At 37.7% G+C, this 17,670-nt stretch overlaps 1 protein-coding gene across 1 annotated transcript in view; it reads left to right on the top strand.

Annotated features, from left to right (window-relative positions):
• ABO (ABO, alpha 1-3-N-acetylgalactosaminyltransferase and alpha 1-3-galactosyltransferase) overlaps positions 1-17,670 on the top strand; it is a 47,361-nt gene that overhangs the window by 11,963 nt on the left and 17,728 nt on the right. Inside the window, exons 2-4 of the mRNA XM_072632834.1 lie at positions 4,879-4,951; positions 13,014-13,067; positions 15,540-15,635. Of these exons, the coding sequence (XP_072488935.1) occupies positions 4,879-4,951; positions 13,014-13,067; positions 15,540-15,635 (223 nt within the window). The remainder of the gene's footprint in view (positions 1-4,878; positions 4,952-13,013; positions 13,068-15,539; positions 15,636-17,670) is intronic.

Raw genomic sequence — 17,670 nt, 5'->3', positions numbered from 1 at the left:
AATATATTTCTCTCTCACTGCTTGATTTCATTTTTTTAAGATATGATCCCATCCTCTTCAATTCACTCTGTGCACTCTGTCTCTTTGTGTACATGCGTGTGCATGTGCATGTGTGTGTGTGTGTGTAATCCCACCCAGCACCCAGATACTGAAAAGTTTCAAAAGTTACAAATATTGTCTTTCCATGTAGGAATGTAAACAGTTCAACTTTAGTAAGTCCCTTATGACTTCTCTTTGCTGTTTACCTTTTCATGCTTCTCTTCATTCTTGTGTTTGAAAGTCAAATTTTCTTTTCAGCTCTGGTCTTTTCCTCAAGAATGCTTGAAAGTCCTCTATGTCATTGAAAGACCAATTTTTCCCCTGAAGTATCATACTCAGTTTTGCTGGGTAGGTGATTCTTGGTTTTAGTCCTAGTTTCTTTGACTTCTGGAATATCATATTCCATGCCCTTCGATCCCTTAATGTAGAAGCTGCTAGATCTTGTGTTATCCTGATTGTATTTCCACAATACTTGAATTGTTTGTTTCTAGCTGCTTGCAATATTTTCTCCTTGACCTGGGAACTCTGGAATTTGGCCACAATGTTCCTAGGAGTTTCTCTTTTTGGATCTCTTTCAGGTGGTGATCTGTGAATTCCTTGAATACTTATTTTGCCCTCTGGTTCTAAAATCTCAGGGCAGTTTTCCTTGATAATTTCATGGAAGATGATGTCTAAGCTCTTTTTTTGATCATGGCTTTCAGGTAGGCCCATAATTTTTAAATTGTCTCTCCTGGATCTATTTTCCAGGTCAGTTGTTTTTCCAATGAGATATTTCACATTATCTTCCATTTTTTCATTCTTTTGGTTTTATTTTGTGATTTCTTGGTTTCTCATAAAGTCATTAGCCTCCATCTCTTCCATTCTAATTTTGAAAGAACTATTTTCTTCAGTGAGATTTTGAACCTCCTTTTCCATTTGGTTAATTCTGCTTTTTAAAGCATTCTTCTCCTCATTGGCTTTTTGAACCTCTTTTGCCAGTTGAGTTAGCCTATTTTTCAAGGTGTTATTTTCTTCAGCATTTTTTTGGGTCTCCTTTAGCAGGGTGCTGACCTGTTTTTCATGCTTTACTTGCATCTCTCTCATTTCTCTTCCCAGTTTTTCCTCCACCTCTCTAACTTGATTTTCAAAATCCTTTTTGAGCTCTTCCATGGCCTGAGCCCATTGGGTGGGCTGGGATACAGAAGCCTTGACTTCTGTGTCTTTCCCTGATGGTAAGCATTGTTCTTCCTCATCAGAAAGGAAGGGAGGAAATACCTGTTCACCAAGAAAGTAACCTTCTATAGTCTTATTTTTTTTCCCTTTTCTGGGCATTTTCCCAGCCAGTGGCTTGACTTCTGAGTATTCTCTTCACACCCACTTTGCCTCCAGATCCTCCCAGCCAGTGCTTGGGCTCTGAGATTCAAATACTGCTTCCCAGCCTCAGGGCTTTTGGTGGGGGCAGGGCTGCTATTCAGTGTGAGATTAAGTTCAGGTGCTCAGGTTGGGGCAGGGCTGCCTCACAGGGCTCAGTTCCCTCAGAGGGTTTATGCAGAGACCTTCAACAATGGATCTGAGCTCCTGCCTGCTTGGGGAGCCCTGGTCTGCTCCCACCTCCGCTGTTGCCTCCCAAGGGGGCCTGAGTTATGGGGGCACCCCACTCCCCTCTCGGCAAGCCGAGAAGACCCTCTCACCAACCTTTGGGGCCTGTGGGTGGAGGGACCCGTGTGGCTGCTGGAGATTCTGTCCTTGAAGCCCGCTCGGATCCGCTCCTCTTGGTGCCCTGCAGCCAAGGCAGGGCTGGGCTTGGCTCCGGGTCTGGGGAGCAACGGACCTTTTGCGAGAGGTTTTCAGGGCTCTCTGGGACAGAAATCTCATCTGCTCTGTTGTTCTGTGGCTTCTGCTGCTCCAGAATTTGTTGAGAGTTCTTTTTTACAGATATTTTATAGGCTGTGGGTTCAGAGCTAGCATATGTGTGTCTTTCTACTCTGCCATCTTGGCTCCACCCCCAACACTATTTCTTAATGGAAAAGAAAGAAGTGTTCAAGTTTTATAGGGCTTGACCCCTTCCCTACTAGATATCAGTTCCACAATGAACATACATAAAAAAAATGAAAGAAATCTAAGATCAGAGGAAATATACATATGAGAATATGTGCCAGGCAATATAGAGTGAAGGAGCTCTTTCATTGAGAGTAAGGTAATTTAGCTTAATGGAGAGAGTCCCAAATCTCACCCAAGGAGAAAATTCCCTGAAGTCTTTATTGTAGCAAACTGGTAATGGGGACATTACTGAAGATCTACACGTTTATTTTTTCCTAGAGTCTTTCTCTCTTCATGTCCTCAACACTAGAACCTTGAAGAGCTTGAAGAGAATGAAGAGACTGAACCTCCCTTCTCTTCCTTCTCACCAAGTCCTCCCCATTCCAGCTATGCAGCCTCAGAGTATAGACCACCACCAATGAGGGGAAATCCCATGTCATTTTAAGCCAGGGTTATATTCATTTTTAGAAGTACAATTGTTCTTAAACTATCTCTTCTTGACCTGTTTTCTAGGTCAGAGTTTTATATATCACACATTCTACATTATCTTCATTTTTTTCTCTTGATTTTGTTTTCATATTTCTTTCTGTCTCATGGGGTCATTCATTTCTCTTTAGCATATTCTAGTTTTCAGGAAGTCTATTATTTGGGTAAAGTTTATACTTTTTCTTTTAAACTATTTATTTTCCTTCTACTTCTTTCCTCCAGAGAATTTGTAATTTTTTAAAAAATCTCATTTTCATTTCTTCCAGGTATTCATGTAGTTCTTTGTATCTCTCTTCGCAGTGGCAATACTCACTCATTCTTTGGGGGAATGTCTAGTTTTTCAATAATTTCACTACTGGTTTGTGTTTTTTTAATTTTACTTCTCTCTCTAGCTTTAGTTCTTCAATTTGATCTTTGTGTCAGGATCAGACTTGGACTTTTCCTGAAATTTTGCATCAAGTGATCAGCTCTGCTTGGTCTTTCCCTGAGTCATCTGGGTTCCTGTGCTGACCTCCACATCACAGGTTTACATTACTCTCAATCTTTGAGGATCAGAATATTGGATCTTTAGGGCCCTCTCTGGTGTCTTAGATCAGAGTGGTCCTGGGGCATTTTAATCTGGATGGTGTAGCAACTTACTGATATCTTGTACATACTCATTGACACTTCCTAGACCATCAAAGTACTCTGGGGCTACCTGATTACCCTAGGGCTTTCTTGAAAAAGTTTTTAGATTTTTTTGCTGCCTTTAGACACAGACCCTTCCAGACTGCATGGGTCTATGGCCCGTCTCTGGTTGCACCTGGACGATATCTTGTACTGCCTCTGGCTTTGCTGGTGGCCCCCTTTCCTGTTGCCCTCAGGCTTTTTAGAGACCTCTTGTGCAGTTCTAGAATGAAATACTCACTGTAGTTTTTAATTGGAATGAGTGATCATTATTTGGTCTGTGTGAACTTGATGATTTTGCTGGACTAGATATGTGAGAGCTAGGTAGTCTGTCTCACATTCAGATGTGAGGCAGATGTAACCATCTTGGCCACAAATCTTGAAGAAAAATTTAGATCAATGGAGAAGAGTTTGCAAGGCATTTCAAGCAGCAAAAATAAGGTATGCAAAGTCTTAGAGATGGGACAGTCATAGATGGGATGAGTTAAAGAGGAAGGTTCATGTAGGAGAATAGAGAGTGATGTATCTAGACTCAGATTAGACCTTGAATGTTAGGATTAGAAATAGAAAAAAAAAAAGAAAATCAGCTTAACAAAACCAATACCTGAATCACGTTTTGCCTTCCTAATATGCAAATTGTGTCAACTCTGCAAAGATAGAAAGGAGATGTATTTCAAACATTCTTTTCTAGGGCAAAGCTTGGTCATTATATGCAGCACTCAGATTCTTTTTTTGGTTCCATCTCTTTTCTTTATTATTATTTTTATGTATATTTTTTTCCTAGTTCTGCTTTCTTCAATCTGAATCTGTTCATATGTATGTTTGGATTCTTCTCTGAATTCTTTGTGGTGGTCATTATGACACAGTAGTATTCCAGTACATTCACATGCCATATTTTGTTTTGCCATTCCCCAGTTGATGGGTACCTACTTTCTTTCTAATTGCTTGTTACATAAAGTGTTGCTATTAGTAGTTTGGAATATGTAGGACTTTTTTTTAAATCTTTGACCTTTTTGTGGTACATGCCTAGTTATAAGGTATGAATATTTTAATCCTTTTTTTGGAAAGATAATTTCATATTGTTTTATAGAATGGTTGGACCAATTCATAACTTCAACCATAGTGTCTTAGTGTGCCTATCTTTCTGAAGCCCCTTCAATCTTGACTATTTCCATTTTTGGTCATCTTTGGCATTTTGCTGAATGTGAAATGAAACCTCATCATTGCTTTGATTTGATTCTCTTATTATGAGTGACTTGGGGCAGCTTCTCATATAGTTATCAGTGATTTGTAACTGTTTTTGTGGGGAGAACTATTTATTTATGTTCTTTGATCAATTATTGATTTGTAATGGGAATAAATTCATGTTCAATGAATGCATTAGAATGATTAGAGAGTCTTGGTGATGGAATGAGCTGCCTACTGACAAAGTGAACTCTCTATTTCTGGAACTGATCAAGTAGAGAGAGGATGATCTTCTCTCAAGGACCCTGAGGTGTCCTGCACCTCTGAGATTCTCAAATTATGAGAATGGCCTGCTATCCCCCAAATTAATCAATATTAGACTTTATCTCTGAGTACCTGTGTATACTAAAGGAAGGTCTAGAGTTAGAGGATTTCTAGATTGGAAAAGCAGGCCTCAAGTAATCTATGATTTCTTTTTTGCAGAATGTCTGAGTAACAATTCCAAGTCCTGGTTATGGGGAATGTTGGTGTTGGCTGCCTGCCTAAGTGTATATAGGTAAGGAAAGGGTTTATTTTAGTTATCAGCTTTGGTAACAATAGGGATATGACTCAAAAAGGCCAGTGTTCTAAGCCCAGAGGGAAAGCAAAGATTCTTTCATGTTGCTTTCTTTGACAAGGCAAATGAGGAAATGAGATGTGACAGTCTAGGCATTTAAATTTCAGTAGTCTGACCACCAAGGTATAAAACTTATAATTAATTTGGACAAGGCTCTGAACTCAGGTCTAAATTTGTACAAGGTAAGAAAAAGCAATTGTCATCCCAAATCTATATAGAACGAGATTGCAAATGAAGTAAGGGGATAAACTTCTTTTAAGTACTTTGGATGTCTGCTAACCATACAAAAAGATACATTGATTATTATATCATCTGTCTCTAAAACAAGTTCAAGAACCTATTCATGGCAATGCTTTATTAGATTCTTTGTCTCTTGTGGGTTGAGGGATCTGGGACCCTCCCTGCTGGGAATTCTGCCCCAGAGGTCTGTTCAGGTCCTGTTCCTCCCAGTGCCACGTGGCCAGGACTGGGCTCCGCTCCACTCAGCATCCCATGAGATAAACCTTTCCTGTCAGCCTTCTAGGTTACCTTTGGCTGGAAACCTCTTTCACTCTGTTGTTCTGTGGCTTCTGCTGCTCTTGAATTTGTTGAGAGTCATTTTTTACAGGTATTTTGTGGGCTGTGGGGGAAGTGCTAGAGTACATGTGTCTTTTTACTCTGCCATCTTGGCTCCACCCCCGTGAGAGATATTATGAAGGTAAAATTGACCAAACCTGGCAAGAAATTGGATATCAGAGGTATAGCTAAGTTGCAAGCCTGGGGTACTAGGAGGATGGTGGTGTCCTCAACAAGGGGGGTTATGAAGAGGGGAGGGTTTGGGGAGAAAATGATGAGTTCCATTTTGGTCAAGTTGAGTTGAAGATATCTATGGAGCATCCAGTCTCTGATATCTTATAGGAACTGGAGATGGGAGTCTAGAGATCAGTAGAGAAGTTAGTTTTAGACAAGTAGGTCTGAGAATTAATTATCAGCATAGAAATGATCATTGAAACTATGGGAGTTGATGAGATCACAGAGTGAAATAGTATAGAGAGAGAAAAGAAGAGGGAATAGGAAGGAGCCCAAGGTGGATGTGACCTGGATGATGATGCAATAAAAGAGACTGAGGAGCAGTCAGATAGGCAGAAAAAGGCTCAGAAAATTGGGGAGATGAGGGTACCAAGATGGGCTATTGGCAGTGGCAAAGGCTTTCAAGAGGTCAAGGAAGAGAACTGAGAAATTTAGATTTGAGAAATCACTGGTAACTTTGGAGAGAGCAGTTTAGGCTGAATGATGAGTTCAGAAGCCAGAATGCAAGGAGTTAAGAAGAGAGTAAGAGGAAAGGAGGTGAAAGGAGGACTACGACTATCATAGTCAGCCTCCTTAGGAAGTCTGGGCATAAAAGGGAGGAGAGATGTGGGCCCATAGCTTGCATGCATAGATGGATCAAGTGAGAGGTTTTTGAGGATAGAGGAGACATAGGCACATTTGTAGGCAGTAGGGAAGCAGTCACCAGGCAGGGAGAAATTGAATATAAGGAGAGTAGGAATGATAGAATGGGCAATCTGCTAGAAGAGAAGGGGATCACTTGGGTAGGCAGAGGGATTTATCTTGGCAAGGAGAAGGACAAGAATTCAATTTCTCTTGATTCCAAGTCCACTATTCTATCAATTAGACCACCATATGAGAAAGGAATGGACTGCTCTTACTGAGGAGTGAGGAAGAAGAATTACTATTTATATTATGTTTTAACATTCTCAGAGCACTTGACATGCATTATTTCATTGGAGCCTCATAATAACTGTGATTTGTAGATAGTACCAACAATATTATCTTCATTTTCCAGATAAGGAAACTGAGATTCAGAGAGTTAAGTGACCTCCCATTGGCCCCATATAGTTAGTGACAGAAGGGCCTTACTCTTTCACTTTGTCCTCAGAAAACCCTTTTACTCCCTACTCAAATCACTCTTTGGTTTCAATTTCTTCATTTCTCCCAACTCTTATTATAAGCGTAGGGATTCACAACATTTAGCTGTGAATTAATTAATTCACAGTCATTAGCCTTGGGGGCATTTTGCTGTGTTTCAAGGGAGGGAGAACTGAGTTTTTCTGAACTGCAAGTCTGCTGTTGACCTCAGTGGACTCTTTTCATTGGTCTTCCATAAGAATGGGAGAAAGGAAGGTACAACATAAAAGTTAGACATAACTTTCTGTTTAAACTTGAATTGTGATATTCTAAAATGGGATGACATGTCAAGAAGGGAAAACACAATGACCTGCTTTCTATGCCACCATATTTCTCTCCTTTAAAGATGCCCTGATAATTCCAGAGGAAATAAGGTGGTGCAATGGATAGAGGAATGGGCCTAGAGTCAGGGAGACTTGAAGATTTTTTATATGGTACTATATAAAGGCTTATTTCTCCTTCCCCTCCTCTTTTTTTTTTTTTTTTTTGTTTAGATCTGACTTTATTGGATGGGAGTTTTTTTTTTCAATATTTTTATTTTTCTTCCCTTACATGTAAAAAGAATTTTTAACATTCATTTTTAAAATTTTGAGTTCCAAATTCTCTCTCTTCCTCCCTCCCCACCACCCTTCATTGAGAAGGCAAGTAATTCAATATAGGTGATACATGTGTAGTCATGCAAAACATTCCCATATTAGTTATGTTGTGAAAGAAAACATAGACCAGAAAAAACCCCTCAAGAAAAATAAAGAAAGTAAAAAAAGTATGCTTCAATCTCTATTCAGACACCATCGGTTCTTTGTCTGGGGATAGCATTTTTTCATCATAAAACCTTCAAAGTTGTCTTAGATCTTTGTATTGCTGAGAATAGCTAAGTCATTCTCACCTGATCATCCTACAATATTGCTGTTCACAGTACATTTCACTTTGCATCAGCTCATATAAGTCTTTCCAGGTTTTTCTGAAAGCACCCTGCTTATCATTTCTTATAGCACAATAGTATTCCATTATAATCACATTTTTTTGTTCAGTCATTTCCCAAATAATGGGCATTCCCTCAGTTCCCAATGCTTTGCCCCCAGAAAAGAACTGCTTTAAATATTTTTTCACATATAGATCCTTTTCCTTTTTGCTTTTTAAATCTCTTTTGGGATACAAACCTAGTAGAGGTATTTCTAGGTCAAAAGGTATGCATGTTTTTATAACCTTTTAGGCGTAGTTCAAATTGCTTTACAGAATGGTTGAATCACAACTCCACCAACAGTGCATTATGTCTCATTTTTCCCACATCACCTTCAATATTTGTCATTTTCCTTTTCTGTTGTATCAACCAATTTAAAAGTTATGAGGTAGTACTTCAGAATTGTTTTAATTTACATTTTTCTAATCAACAGTGAGTTAGAGTATTTTTTCATATGGTTATAGATTACTTCATCTGAAACTTCATATCTTTTGATCATTTATCAATTGGGGAATGCCTCTTATTTTTATAAATTTGGCTCATTTCATTATATGTTTGAGAAATGAGGTCTTTATCAGAGAAACTTCAAAATCTTCAAATACTTCAAAATATTTTTTCACAGTTACTATTGCTAACTATGTTTCCCTCCATTCTATTATCCCCCCACCCTGTTTATTCTATTGTCTCTCACTTTTCACTTTGTCCCTCTGCAAAAGGTCTTTTTTTGCTTCTGACTACCCCCTCCCCCAACCTGTCTTCTCTTCTACCACCACAACTCCCCCCCTCCCCGCCATTCCCTTCCTACTTTCCTGTAGGTTAAAATAGATTTTGATACCCAATTGAGTGTGTATGTTATTCCCTCTTTGAGCCAATTCTGATGAGAGTAAGGTTCACTCATGCCCTTTCTCTTTTCCCCTCTTCCCCTTTACTATAAAAGCTTTTTCTTGCCTCTTTTATGTGAGATAATTTACCCCTATTCTATCCCTCCCTTTCCTTTTCTCCCAATATATTCCTTTCTCACCCCTTAATTTTATTTTTTTTAGATATTATCCCTTCATATTCAACTCACACCCATGCCCTGTGTCTAGATGTACTCCTTGTAACTCATAGTGAGAAAGTTCTTATGAGTTACAAGTATCATCTTCCCATGTAGGAATGTAAACAGTTTAACCTTATTAAGTCCCTTAAGATTTCTCTTTCCTGTTTACCTTTTTATGCTTCTCTTGAGTCTTGTATTTGACAATCAAATTTTCTATTCAGCTCTGGCCTTTTCATCAAGAATATTTGAAAGTCTTCTATTTCATTGAATATCCATTCCTGCCTCCCTCCCCCGCCCCCGCCCTGTGAAGGATTATACTAAGTTTTTCTGAGCAGGTGATTCTTGGTTGTAATCCTAGCTTGTTTGCCCTCTGGAATATCATATTTCAAGACCTCCATTCCTTTACTGTAGAATCTGATGAATCTTATGTTATCCTGACTATGGCTCCATGATATTTAAATTGTCTCTTTCTAGCTTCTTGGCTATAATATTCCTGGGAGTTTTCACACTGGGAATCTCTTTCAGGAGGTGATCAGTAGATTCTTTCAATTTCTAGTTTGTCCTCTGGTTATAGAATATCAGGGAAGTTTTCCTTGGTAATTTCGTGAAATATGATATCTTGGCTCTTTTTTTTAATCATAGTTTTCAGGCAGACCAAAAATTTTTAAATGATCTCTCCTGGATCTATTTTCCAGGTCAGTCAGTTTTCCAATGAGATATTTCACATTGTCTTCTAGTTTTTCCTTCTTTTGGTTTTGTTTTATCATTTCTCAGTTTTTGAAACAGTCATTAACTTCCATTTGCTCAATTCTAAGTTTTAAGGAATTATTTTCTTCAGCGAGCATTTGCACTTCCTTTCCTATTTGGCCAATTCTATTTTTAAGGAGTTTTTTTTCTTCAGTGAATTGTTGCACCTCTTTTTCCATTTGACTAATTCTGCTTTTTAAGGCATTCTTTTCCTCATTGGCTTTTTGTAGACTCTTTTTTTGGCCTAGTCTATTTTTTTTAAGGTATTATTTTCTTCAGTATTTTTTGGTGTCTCTTTTACCAAGCTGTTGACTCATTTTTTCATTATTTTCTTGTATTACTCTCATTTCTTTTCCCAATTCTTCCTCTACCTCTCTTACTTGATTTTCAAAATACTTTTTGAGCTCTTCCACGGCCTGAGACCAATTCATATTTTTCTTGTAGCCTTTGGATGTAGGAATATTGACTTTATCTTCTTTTGAGTGTGTTTTTTGATCTTCCTTGTCATCATAGTAACTTTACATGGTCAGAATTGTTTTCTGGTTTTTTGCTAATTTTCCTAGCCTTTCTTTGCTAAAGATGGGCACCACTTCTGGTATGGAGGGCATATTATTCCAAGCTTCAGGAGTTTTGTGTAGCTGTCTTCAGAGACACTTTTAGGGGCCTGTAAGTTTTCAGTTCTTCCAAGGTGGTATGATCTAAGGAGATGTGTTTACTACTCTCCTGGCCAGTGCTCTGATCTGTGAGTGACCACAAGCACTGTTTTCTACCCTGAAACTGTAAGGAGAGTCCTGCCCCACTGTAGCCACAAGCTCTGCTTTGCTAATGCTCCTCCTTGTCCTGGGACTGCCATCCAGACCATGACCTGGATCTGAGTATGGGCAAAGCAGCAGAGTCCTGCCTCAGTGCTAGCAAAGAGACCCCTGTAATCTCTTTCTGATCAGTTGTTTGATCCCCTTACTGTCTGTGGCCTGAGAGCTTCAGAAGCAGCTGCTACTACTGCTGATCCAGTGGCTCCAAGGCCTGCTCCTGATTTGCTGGGGCCCAGTCTGTGCTGGTGTGGCCTGCCCTCAACTGTGCTCCACTCTTACCCAGGTGTAAGAGACCTTTCCTGCTGAACTTCTAAGTTATCTTTGACTGGAAAATTATTTCACCCCATCCTTTTGTGAGTTCTGCTGCTCCAGAAATTATTTTATGGTATTACTTAAAGGTATTTGGAAGGGTTTGGGGGAGAGCTCAAGCAAATTGCTGCCTTTTCTTCACCATCTTGGCTCTTCCCCTTTCTCTCCTCCCCTTTTGTCAGAATCTAGGGCCAACCAACTGAGGATATATGCGGACTTTGAATTATTTTACAATTCTCCCCTCACCAGTACTTTTATCTGTAGCAATTTATTTTAGTTATGATCATTCATGTAACAGAAATGCTCATTCTATCAGTTCCCTATTAGTGTACTTGTGTGCATTCCATGTCTACATGGGTGTGGTGGAGTGAGGGGCAGAGTCAAGAAAAATCTCACAGGTATCATAGTCTAGCTATGAAAGTCTTCTTGGAATAGGGCTCTCTCTCAACCTGTCAATGCATGCCTTAAGCAGAGTCACAAATTAGAACTTGATAACCACGTCTGCCTTTCAGCTGTGCAACTTTAATCTTAGAACAGGATGATTGGGAAACCTGGCTCTTTTTTTTCTGTGAGGGAAATAGTATTTCAGAGGTGGGGCTTTCACAGTCACCCTATGACTTGGTAAATGGTCTTTGAGGTTGACTCTGCCCCTCAAATTTATCATCCTGTGATAGGTATGGCCACTCAATTAATTGCCTTTCCATCTCCCTTGAGTTGTGTTTGCATGTTGTTCATGACAAGATTCATTTTTTCTCTCTTAAATTTTTTACATGTAGTACACACACACACACACACACACACACACACACACACACATATACACACACAAAACCCCCTTCATTTCCTAATATATCTCTCTTCCCTCCCTGATGTTGGTGAAGTTCTTTTTTTTCTTTCTTTCTAACATTACCTTAAATAACAGATTCACTGATATTCATCCTTACATATTGTAGTATTTAAAAAGGTTTGAGAGACATAATTTCTGGGTAATTTAATCTTTTTGTTAATGAGGCCAGCATGTTTATTAATAAAATAGTGGTCATTTGGCCGTCTCTCTTAGACCAAAGACCCCTAATGGTGGTGGACTTACAGTTTATATGTCCTTCGATGAGGAAATGTTCCTGAGGATGGCAATCAACTCTGATTGGTTAACAATTAATGAGAAAATGAATATTACAATGAGAGAATGGACTATATAACAATGAGGGTCTTGGGGCATGTGACTTGGATCACTCAAATCTTCATTAAAGAGACTTACCAATCTCCTTATTACCTGTCTGACAAACATTTTTCCAGATCTGTCAAGCAAACACAATGAACTGGAATGCATCCATTAGCCCAAACTTAGACTGTCTTTTACTCTCTAATAAGATATTGGCCTGGGTATTTCTCTGCCTGAGATTTCCCACCCTGGTTGATTTCTAGATGAGAAAGTAGAAAAGGGGAAAAACTTGGTTCTGACTCAATAATTAGTTATTAAATATGAGAGAAATAATCATTTTTCACAATATCTTACTCTAATTTGTGCTCCTCTCTGGGGGCATGGGCTTCTTGCCAGTGAGTAATCACCATAACAAGTCTGACCCATACCTAGTATGCTGCTGCTCTGTCTTCATGACATGCCACAGTAGGCATACCCATCATCCTCTCTGCTTTCCATCTCCAGCTCCAAGACCAGTACTCAAATCAACAGTACCACAATATGGTTCCTGGAAAGAATACATCTATCAATTGTTTTGTGACTCCGTTCATTAACCTTGTGACTCTCCTGATCAAAAGATCCTATACCCTTACATGTGTTCTTTCCCTCTTTTAGAATGTAGACTCCTTGAGAACAGGGTCTGTCTTGATTTTTAAATTTGTATCCCTAGCACTTAACACAGTATCTGGCACACAATACTATTTCTTCCCTTCCTTCCTCCATCCTATTCTCCCTCCCTCCCTGCTTTCTTTCTCTTTTTTCTTCCTCCCTCCTTCCCTCCCTCTCTCCCTCCCTCCCTCCCTCCCTCCTTCCTTCCTTCCTTCCTTCCTTCCTTCCTTCCTTCCTTCCTTCCTTCCTTCCTTCCTTCCTTCCCTCCTTCCTTCCTTCCTTCTTTCCTTCCTTCCTTCCCTTTCTTCCACTTTTTTCTTTCATTCCTTTTCATTATCAAAAAGGACCACATTTCATCTATTGTCATTCTTTTACAGTAGATTCTTCATTCTGAAACTCAATACCCCTACACCAGGACCAGAGCCACAAAGGTAAGTGACCTTGCTCACTAAAAACCTCAGAATTTCTGAGATGAAATAGACCTTAGAGATTGTGCAGAAAAAGCCTTTGACCAAGGCATGAACTAAGGCATCAGTCCTTCCTTTCAGTGTAGAATTATATGCTGGGCTTAGAGACAGCTGGGTGGTGCAGTGGATAAAGCACCAGTGAAGGAGTCAGGAGGACCTGAGTTCAAGTCTCACCTCAGACACTTGACACTCACTAGCTGTGTGACCTTGGGCAAGTCATTTAACCCCAATAGCCTCATCCTGGGTCATCTCCAGTCATCCTGACGAATATCTGGTCACTAGATTCAGATGGCTTTGGAAGAGAAGTGAGGCTGGTGATCTGCACAGCCCTCCCTCACTCAAAACAAAGTCAAGTGCAAGTCATGTCATTATTTCTCTGACAGCATGGTCTTCTTTGGTAATGAAGGATGAACACACACATATACTGAGTTTATGACTGATTTGGTCTAGCCGACCCCTGGGTGGGAAATCTCCATTTGACTAATGCAAGTGGTCACCTTCTCTCCAATTTACAGCCTTAGAGAGTTACCTAGGACACTGAGAGATTAAATTACTCAGGGTGCCACTGTCGCTATGTGTCCGAAACAGAACCTGAACTCAGGTCTTCTTGGCCCTCTCTCTACCACTATGCCATAATGCTTCTCTCCTTCTAGAAAAGTATTGGGAATGAGAGACCATTGTAGGTTGGTGAGTCTCATTTCTGGAATTTTTCAAAATACCAGTCAACAAACGATTATTGTCTCCTGTGAGGACTATCAAGAATTATCTGACTAGTTCTTTTAGCTCTCCTGGAGCTAACAGCCTTAATTTGGATTCACTCTTGCCCAAACACATACACATACAAAGAGATTCATTATTTAGTCCACAAGCATTTTTTTTTTTAAATTTTGGGGGGCGAAATTCTAAATATCCTTCATATTGGCCAGACTCTTAAGGAATCTAAGCATTGGTTAGACTCTTAAGAAATCTGAGCCAACAAGCATTTTTTAAAGGACTTACTGAATAAAGTTCTGTGAAGATCCACTCACCAACTTCTCTATTTCTTATTGAGTACCAAGTAGTTTTGACAATTGTGACTTTGTCATATAGTTTGAGATCTGGTACTCCTGGTGTCCTTTTCTTTCTACCTTTTTTTCATTAATTCTCTTGATATTCTTGACCTTTTGTTCCTTCAGATGAACTTTGTTAACATTTTCCCTACATATCTCAAAAATAAGACCTTTATCAGAGTAATTGGTTGTAAAGATTTTCCCTAATTTCATCCTTCCATTCCAAGTAATCCTTTGGTATTTTGATTGGTATGGTACTAAATACATAAATTAACTCAGGTACTTTTTTTATTATTTTAAAATTATTTTTGTTATTCTAATTTTTTTATTATATTTGATCAGTCTACCCACGAACAATGAATATTTCTCCAATTATTTAGATTTCTGTTTGTGTGAAGAGTGTTTTGTAATTGTGTTTATGTAGTTCCTTAGTACCTGCCTTAGCAGGTACGCTCCCAAGTATTTTATATTTTAAATGGATTTTTTCTTCCTATCTCTTCCTGTTGAACTTTGTCAGTAATATACAGAAATATTGATTATTTGTGGGGAGTTATTTTATATTATATAACTTTGCTGAAGTTACAATTTGTTTTGATTAGCTTTAGAGGGTTCTTTAAATAAACTATCATGTCACATACAAAAAATGGTAGTTTTGTTTCCTTTTTTCCTCTATGCTTATTTATTAATTTGCTTTCATTTTCAGCTTCATTTATATTTCTCTTATTTCTTATTGCTATACCTCTCATATCTAGCACTATATTGATTAGTAATGGTGATAGTGGACATGCTTGCTTTATCTCTGATATTTATCATTTTTTATACTAGCAATTTTTTCTTTCTTTTTTAAAATTAAGCTTGCTAAGGGATTATGTATGAGAAAAATGATTGTTTCTTTCATATATTTATAGCTAATTATTGAATTAGGACTAAGGTTTTCCCCTTTTCTACTTCTTCATCCAGAAATCAACCAGTGTGGGAAATCTTACTCAAAAACTTACTCTGGCTAATATCTCATCAAAGATAGTAAAAAAAATTCTAAGTTTAGGTGAATGGATGAATTCCTGTCCACTGTGTTTACTCAGACAGGTCTGGGAAAATGTGGATTCTCCCTTTTTTCCAGACAGATAATATGGAAATTGATATCTCTTTGACCAAGACTTGGGTGATCCAAGTCACCCCTCCCCACCCCCAAGTCCCTCATTGTTACGTAGCCCACATCTCAGGCTAGCATTTGAAGTTGTCTACAGCATGGCCTAGATGCCTTCAAGTACTTTCTAGTCCCTAATGATTGCATGCAATCAGTCCTTGGACACGTTACTAATTTCTGGAATATATTCTGTCAAATGTATATTTTAGTCAATTTAACCTTGTTAACTCTTTTCTTCAGGAGCATTAGTATCCAACACCAAGATAACTCTACAGTTCAACTCTGTGTCCAACACCAAGAAAAGCCCAAGGCTGAACCTCAAACTAAATTACAAAGGTAGCCCTCTGATTTTGTAAATGGTATGATTTTTGATATTCATGTCACATGTCCATACTGAGTTTATTGTGGAATATAGTATAATTGTTGGTCTAAACCTAATTTCTGCCAGACTTTTTTCCAGTTTTTCCAGCAAATAAGAAAGTTCTTTCCTGGTTAACTTATGTTTCTGGCATTTATTAAAAACTGGGTTATTAAATACCATTATTTCTTATTCTTCCTTAGCTATTTCATTGACCTACTTTCCTGTTCTTTAACCCATACCAAATAGTCTTTTACTGATTCCTGCTGTATAATATATTTTGAGGTCCTGTTTCCCTTCCTTATATCCTTGAATATTCGAGATCTTTTTCTTCTTCCAAATCAGTTTTGTCATTATTTTGTTTTGTAAAATATCCCCCTGAAGTTTGATTGATATAGGACTAAATCTAAAAATAAATTTTAGTAGCATTATCATTTTTACATATTGGCATTGTTCAACCATGAGCAATGAATCTCCCACAATTATTTAGGTTGTTCTTTATTTTTAAGGATTATTTTTATAATTGTATTTATATATGTGCTAAATATACTTTGGTAGATTGACTACCAGATATTTTATGAACTTTGTGGTTATTTTGAGTATAAAGTTCCTATTATTCCCTTTTGGATTTTGTTATTCTTTTATGGAAATGTCATTGATTTTTGTGGGTTTGTTTTTCAATGTTACTTTACTTATGTTATTGATTATTGCATTATGATCAGTAAAGGATCCATTTAGTATTCCTACTTTTCTGCATTTGTTTGTAAGGTATTTATGCACTAATATACATTATTAGTTTCCTTGTTGATTCAATAGGATTTTCTAAGTCATTCATGATATTATTAAATTGAGATTGTTTTATTTCCTCTTTGTCTCTTTTCATGCCTTTAATTTCTTACTCTCATTTGTGGCTGTCCTTTCTAGAACTATGTCTTATGACATCTAAGAAAGTGAACATCTTTACTTTACTCTTATATTTATGGGCAAAGATAAATTGCGTATGAGAAAGCCTTAAATGTCATGCTATAGTCCATAAAAAAATCAAATAAAGTATCTTTTACAGTTATGGCTAGGGAGTGAGTTCTTAAAAAAAAATTAAGTAAATTACAAAAGATTAAATATAAATTTTTGATTACATGAAACTGAAAAGTTTTTGTATGAAGAAAATTAATGCATGTAGGAGAAAAAGGGAAGTAGTCAACTGGGAAAAAATTTGGTATCAAAAATCTTTGAGAAGGTCTGATTTCTAAGTCATATAGGGAACTAATAGAAGCTTATAAGATCAAAAGCTATTCCCTAATAGATAAAAGATATGAACAAATTATTTTCTTAACAACTGTAAACTATTAACCACAATATTAAATATTCTTCAAACATTAATAATAAGCAAAACTCATTTTTTTAAACTCCAAGGTTTTATTTCACACTCAACAGATTGGTAAGGATGATAAAACATGGAAATAGTGTTCGAGATGTTGTGGAAAGAAAGGGATACTAACTAGCGTGCTATTAGTAGAGCTGTGAATTAGCTCAAAACATATGGAAAACGATGAACCATTATGCAAAAAAGTGACTAAAATGTCCATATCCTTTGGCTCAGATATCTCACTGCTCCGCATATACTCCAAGGAAGTTAGCAGTCAGAAAAGGCTCCATACACATCAAAATATTTATAGGAACATTTTTTATCATAGCGGAAAACTAAAAATAAAGTAGATTCCAATTGATTGGGGAATGGCTAAACAAATTGAGGTATATGAGTAGAGGTTCCCAAACTTATTTGGCCTACCATGCCCTTATATAAAGTTGCTCATTGACCCCTTTGAAATCTGCTTTTTTTAACCCTTTATCAGCCCTTTTTTTTTTTTTTTTGGAAATTTGCATCATTTCAAAAAATATAAAATAAAAATTTGTGGATTTTTTCCTGCATTGAAATTTTGATGATACGATATTGTATCATGTAACCATATGGTATGATATTGTAAACAAGTCATTGCACATACATATTCCTGC

Source organism: Notamacropus eugenii, chromosome 1 (genome assembly GCF_028372415.1).
Source record: "Notamacropus eugenii isolate mMacEug1 chromosome 1, mMacEug1.pri_v2, whole genome shotgun sequence".
Taxonomy (NCBI): Eukaryota; Metazoa; Chordata; class Mammalia; order Diprotodontia; family Macropodidae; genus Notamacropus; species Notamacropus eugenii.
This window is presented reverse-complemented; position numbering and strand designations above follow the sequence as displayed.